The sequence below is a fragment of the Dendrobium catenatum genome, unplaced genomic scaffold, assembly GCF_001605985.2.
Source record: "Dendrobium catenatum unplaced genomic scaffold, ASM160598v2 fragScaff_scaffold_621, whole genome shotgun sequence".
Classification (NCBI taxonomy): Eukaryota; Viridiplantae; Streptophyta; class Magnoliopsida; order Asparagales; family Orchidaceae; genus Dendrobium; species Dendrobium catenatum.
This window is the reverse complement of record NW_021319083.1, coordinates 26418407-26424094: the sequence shown is the minus strand read 5'-3', so window position 1 is coordinate 26424094 and position 5688 is coordinate 26418407. Positions and strand designations below refer to the sequence as shown.

The window sequence follows — 5688 nt, the reverse complement described above, 5'->3', positions numbered from 1 at the left end:
ATCTTCCTCCCTCTCCACCAACAACACATTTACCACCTGCTCCTACTACTTCACAGTCTCTTCCGCCCCCTTCATCTCATTCAACACAACCTCCAGTTATACCATCTCCCCATAACACTTCATCCTCCACCAATCACTCTACCTTTGTTTTTTCTTCTTCGTCATTGACTACTCCTCCTGAACCTCCAAGTCATCACCCCATGGTCACCAGACTTCAAACAGGCACTCTCAAACCACGTATTCTTCTTGATTTATCCCATACCGTCCACCCCACACCTACCTGTTTCACTACTGCAAACAAGGACTTGCATTGGCGTCAAGCAATGTCTGTAGAATTTCGTGCTCTTCAAGCTCAGGGCACTTGGTTCTTGGTGCCTTTACCGTCCGATCAACAAGCCATTGGGTGCAAATGGATCTACAAACTCAAACACAACGCCGACAGGACAATTGCTCGGTAGAAGGCTCGGTTGGTAGCTCAGGGCTTCAAGCAGGCATATGGAGTTTATTACTTTGAAACTTTCAGTCCAGTAGTCAAGCACACTACCATCCGGTTATTTATTCTTGTAGCTCTTCATCATAACTCGACTATACATCAACTTGATGTAATGAATGCATTTCTTCATGGCTTCCTAAATGAAACCATTTATATGACTCAACCTCCGGGTTTTGAAGATCAAAACTTTCCCCAACATGTGTGCCTCTTGCGCAAAGCCATCTATGGCCTCAAACAAGCACCAAGACTCTGATTTGCTACATTATCAAATTATCTCCTTGATCAACAGTTCACTGTCATCTTAGCTGATCCATCGTTCTTCTATCTCCATCAGAACGATCTTCGTGTGTACATACTGGTGTATGTTGACGACATTTTAATTACTGGCAGCGATCCGCAATACATTTCTAGTTTGATTCACAAACTTGCCCAGCGGTTTCAGACAAGAACACTTGGATCAGTTTCCAAATTGCTTGGGACGGAATTTATCAAGACCGCTGATGGCTACCACCTAACTCAGAAAACTTACATTACCAAGCTTCTACACGCGACTTCTATGTCCAATTGTAAACCTCTACAAACCCCTCTACCATCCAAATATCCCTCCGATCCAAACCTTCAGGTATCCTTCATCCAACCCGAATTATTCCGCCAGTTGGTTGGCTCCCTTCAATACATTACCTCCACCCGCCCTGACATTGCCTTTGCCGTTAATAAGCTCTGTCAACATATGCATAATCCCCTGCTAATTCACTTCCAGCTTCTCAAACGGGTATTACAGTATCTCCAAGGGACTATAAACTACACCTTCTTTCTACCAAAAATTGAGTTAACCCTTACTGCATACTCTGACTCCGACTGGGCTGGCGATCATCTTGACCGCAAATCTACTACCAGATACTATCTTTTCCTTGGTGCTACCTTGCTTGCCTGGTCTGTTAAACAACAAACCACCGTCGCCAGATCATCTACTGAGGCTGAATACCGGTTCATGGCCGCTGCCGCCACTGATATAATTTGGACTCGCCGCCTCTTTGAAGACTTCCTTCTTCCTCAACAGCTAACCATTCTCTTTTGCGACAACGTTTCAGCAATGTCTATTGCTTGCAACCCAATTTTCAATGCTCGGACCAAGAATATCGAGATCGACCATCATTTTATCCGTGACTGTATTCAGGTGAACCACATTGCTGTTCATCATGTCTCCACGGTCGATCAGCTTGCAGATATCTTCACAAAGCCTCTCTCGTCTACTCGAATGCTCGAGCTTCGTAACAAGCTTCAGCTTCTTGGTCCGTCCTCCCGTCAGCCTTGCGGGAAACGGTGTTAAACTGCGACTCCAACTACCGCCTGCCCTCGCTGAATACAAACTTGTCTCCACAACTCCCTACGAGCATTCTGCACCTACATAGTAGTATAACTAACATGATATACAATATTCACTCCAACAGCTACTTTAACTATTTAACTAGTGTTTTCACTGAGGAATATTCAAGAAGAAGTTTAGTGTCACTTCACGTCTTCCTGGTTCTGTTTCGTTTTGCTGCTTACCTCCTGTTACTATGTGATAATATAGATGTGTGAGTTTCACTTATAACGTCTTAAATATTTTTTTAAAAAATGTCTTAATTAAAATTTATAAAATGATATTTATAATTAATATATTTGAGACATTTATTATATATATTTTCTAAATAAATATAACTCATAATTATTCATATGAATCAAATTTTGATGATCATCCATACAAGTTTCCATTTGTTGCCAAGCAGTTTGGAAAAAGAAGAACAAAATCATACAAAACGGAAAATGTAAGAAAAAAGAGAATAGTAAAATATTTGAGAAGATAGCCTATAGACTGAAAAATAACCTCAAGCTCAATTTACAATTATTTAAATCGACTCCGTGGCTTGAGGAGAGATGAAATTGCTCACACGTTTTGTTTTTTTTTCATAATCTTAATTTCGCTGTTCTCTCCTAAAAGGAGTGAAGCCTGACGTGCGAGGCGGCGGAGGAAGACCCCAAACAGAGGCGGACAATAGCCGGCGCGACTTCCACCTCAGCGCGAGCTTATTCGGCGAATCTTTATCGACGCAGAACCCATCATTGAATAAACCAATCAGAAGCTGAGCCTGACAAACGTTAAAAGAACTCAGCTCCAATCTCTCAAACCCCACCGCTGCCATCCAGTCGCCACACCTCTCCACCGCCACCTCGCCGCCATCCTGCCTCCCATATGCTCTCGCTACAGCCTCCGCAATCCTCGGCCTCAAAATTACCCGCTCCACCATCTCCCTCACCCTCCCCTGCATCGGAAACCCAGTCTCAAGGGATTCCCATATAGCCATATAACGCTCCACCTCATCCATGAACTCGCTCACAAACCCCCTTTCCGCTCGAGCGACGGATGGGGAGCTTTCCTCCTCGATAATGGTTAAAATCCGGGGGCCGAGCGCTGCGGCGCCGGTTAAGAATGAGGTAAGCGACGCTGAGGAACTGAGCTGCGCTGGTTGGAGGACGCAATTGACCACTAAAGCTTCTCCTTTGACCACCTTGATGGCCGCCGGCGTAAACCTCTTGGTATGGTCAAGGCGGCAGATACGGAAGGAGAACGGCTGGCCGACTGATGCGGCGAAGGCGGAGAGTCTCCGGCCGACCTCCTGCGCTCCCGAAGCAGATCCCTTGATTCCGTTAGTCAGTGCCGTGATCCTCAGATGCGGCGCCGCTGGGCTGCTTTTTGAAATCAGCGCTTGAATCAGAGACGCCCATTGGACGCCTTCGCCGATATTGTAATCGAGAATGTGGACGCGGCGTTCGCCGGCGATGGCTTCAAGAATAGCTTGGTTTGCGGTGAGGTGGCCGAAACTGACGCAGGGGGACATGTCGTGGAGCAATTTGAAGGCGATGAGGACTTCGCCGGTGGGGGTGGCGGGTTGGTGGGGGTTGTCGAGGAGAGCGAGAAGGGCTTCTGTGAAGTGTGAGGCGAGACGTTCGATGCCGGAAGCAGATGCGTGATCGGTGGGGATTATTTCTCTGAGCCGAACCAATATCACCCTTGCGAGATGAGGGCTCTTCTGGTCGCCGGAGATAGCTTCGGCGGCTGCAATGAGGAGATGGATGAGCCGCCGGGATGCGGATGAGGGCTCGTTAATATTGTATAATTCGTTTCTAGTAGGCCCTTCGGTGGTTGGGGTGGTGGCGTGGCTGTTGGTGGTGGTGCTGGGATAGGACCAGTCGTGGATGGCGTGTGCTCCGGCGAGGGGTTGGCTTGGTGAACTGATCGGCGCCTTAGGGACAATGAAAAGAAGGGAGAGTCGCTTGGTAAAGTCGCCGGAGCTATGGTACCAGTTGAGGTCAACGACGACCAGTCGTCCAGTTGTTGTCCTCGTCGGCGGTAAGTGGGGTGGTGGAGCTGGAGCGGGTATAATCTAGCTCCGGGTATGTTTTTTCAGACTAGTTCGCATGTTTTTCAGTGCTTTTGGTCGACACAATGAACATCCCTCGCTGGAAATTTATACAAATGGAAAGGTAAACGTATGGCAAACGTCCCAAAAAAAAATAAAATAATTAAATGATAAGTATTGAAAAAAATATTGCAATATAATAATCCTCATATATATTTATTAAAATATTTTAAAATATTATTTTTTATATAGTATAATATAAATTATTCAATATATATATATTATTTATATATATTAAGTATTTATATATATTTAATTTATAATATTTAATTTATATATAGTTAATATTATAATGATATTTATTCGGTGAATTATTATTTATGGTATTGTTTTATTTTAAAAATATGATTTTGAAGTGTTATTCTGATCAAAATTTAATTGAGAATAATGCTGGCTAATTTTCTATTATAGTTTTTAACACTCATAAGTTCTCTTGGTCACTCCCAAGTAGGAGCAATTCAATTATGTCCGGTTCAAACCGAACGCGTTACAGAGTGCTAATAATCCATAGACGTCACGTCAACAAAAAACTCGGTATTTGCACTTGTATACATTCAGACTCGTTCGGTTTATCTTTGACCGACACGTAATAACTATCTCCCCAAGTAGGGAGCGTAAGTGTAGGGGAGCGCTGACACAGGCTAGAGCTTGACTCGTTGAAAGATTTCCTCGAGTCGAGCTTATAAGCCACAGTCTAATACTTGAATATCGACTCGTGTTCAAAGCTCAACTCTGGCTTGGCTCAATGCTCGTTGAGCCGCTCGATTAATTAACATATTGTATTTAATAATAATTAAATTGATTTATACAATATATTTTAATAATTTTAAAATAATTCTTATATAAAATTTAAAAAATAATTTTAAAAAAATATAGAAAAAAAACTAAAAATTTTAATCTAAAATTAAGAAAACCGTGCTCAATAACCGAGTCAAGCTTGAGCTTTCGAAATAAGCTGAGCCTATAAAATTTTTTAAAGAGCGAGCTCGAGTTCAGCAACACTAAACAAATTTAGATCGATTAGAATTTTAACTCAGACTCATTTAGCAACCCATTAACTCCCCTACTCCAAATATCTAATTATGAGTTTTCATTGAGGAACTCAATCGTAGCTGTGGAGGCATTTGCCAAATGGAGATGTGACCCTATAAAAGTATTAATTGATGCTAACCCGTCGATCAATAACCACTCTTTCATGGAGGTCATGGCGTGAAGGCTCACCTTGGTAGTACTAACCAAGGCTTCGTCATCCTCAACAAACTCTATCAAGGGATCCATTCAGGTATGTCTATGTCTAGGGTTACCCACCTCAATATCGTATGTCCGCGACCGTGGCTATCCACCTACCATTAACATGACGTGGTGCGTCCGGATTTACCTTCGAACGAGTCCGAACACCGCACGTAATAATTTTTCATCTAGGAGATTATAGTCATAAGCTTCTTGGGTGTGTGCTTCCTATAGTTAATGCACAATATATTAGATGACATGGTGCTTCTGGATTGACCTCTGGAAGTGTTTGAACACTGCGCAGAATAATCTCTCCTCCTAGATTTGATCTATCCTCGATTTGCAGCTTTTTTTTGTCCAAATGGACTTACCCCTCATCCTTTGAGGACTAGACTTCATAGACTTATCCTTCATGTTAGCTCCTAAAGACACTCCCAGATCACTCGCCCTCACATACTCGTATAAGGCAATCGATCGGTTGAAGATGGTTATTTCAGAGAG

General features: G+C 43.1%; 2 protein-coding genes across 2 annotated transcripts; one reads left to right on the top strand and one right to left on the bottom strand.

Annotated features, from left to right (window-relative positions):
• The first annotated feature begins 200 nt into the window (after window positions 1-200).
• Window positions 201-1823, top strand: LOC110103378 (uncharacterized mitochondrial protein AtMg00810-like). Its single transcript, XM_020832069.2, has 2 exons — window positions 201-371; window positions 783-1823. Exons 1-2 carry the CDS (start codon window positions 201-203, stop codon window positions 1821-1823), a joined length of 1212 nt encoding a protein of 403 aa, XP_020687728.2.
• A 628-nt stretch (window positions 1824-2451) lies between these two features.
• Window positions 2452-5235, bottom strand: LOC110112004 (nodulation-signaling pathway 2 protein-like). Its single transcript, XM_028695026.1, has 2 exons — window positions 5179-5235; window positions 2452-3921 (listed from the first exon to the last, which is right to left on the bottom strand). Exons 1-2 carry the CDS (start codon window positions 5233-5235, stop codon window positions 2452-2454), a joined length of 1527 nt encoding a protein of 508 aa, XP_028550859.1.
• Between the last annotated feature and the right edge of the window lie 453 nt (window positions 5236-5688).

Coding starts and splice junctions, on each gene's coding strand:
- LOC110103378 (XM_020832069.2), top strand. CDS start 201: ATGGTCACCAGACTTCAAACAGGCACTCTCAAACCACGTATTCTTCTT. Junction 372..782: donor CTCAGGGCACTTGGTTCTTG/GTGCCTTTACCG, acceptor CTTGATCAACAG/TTCACTGTCATCTTAGCTGA.
- LOC110112004 (XM_028695026.1), bottom strand. CDS start 5,235: ATGGATCCCTTGATAGAGTTTGTTGAGGATGACGAAGCCTTGGTTAGT. Junction 3,922..5,178: donor CCTTGGTTAGTACTACCAAG/GTGAGCCTTCAC, acceptor ACCCGGAGCTAG/ATTATACCCGCTCCAGCTCC.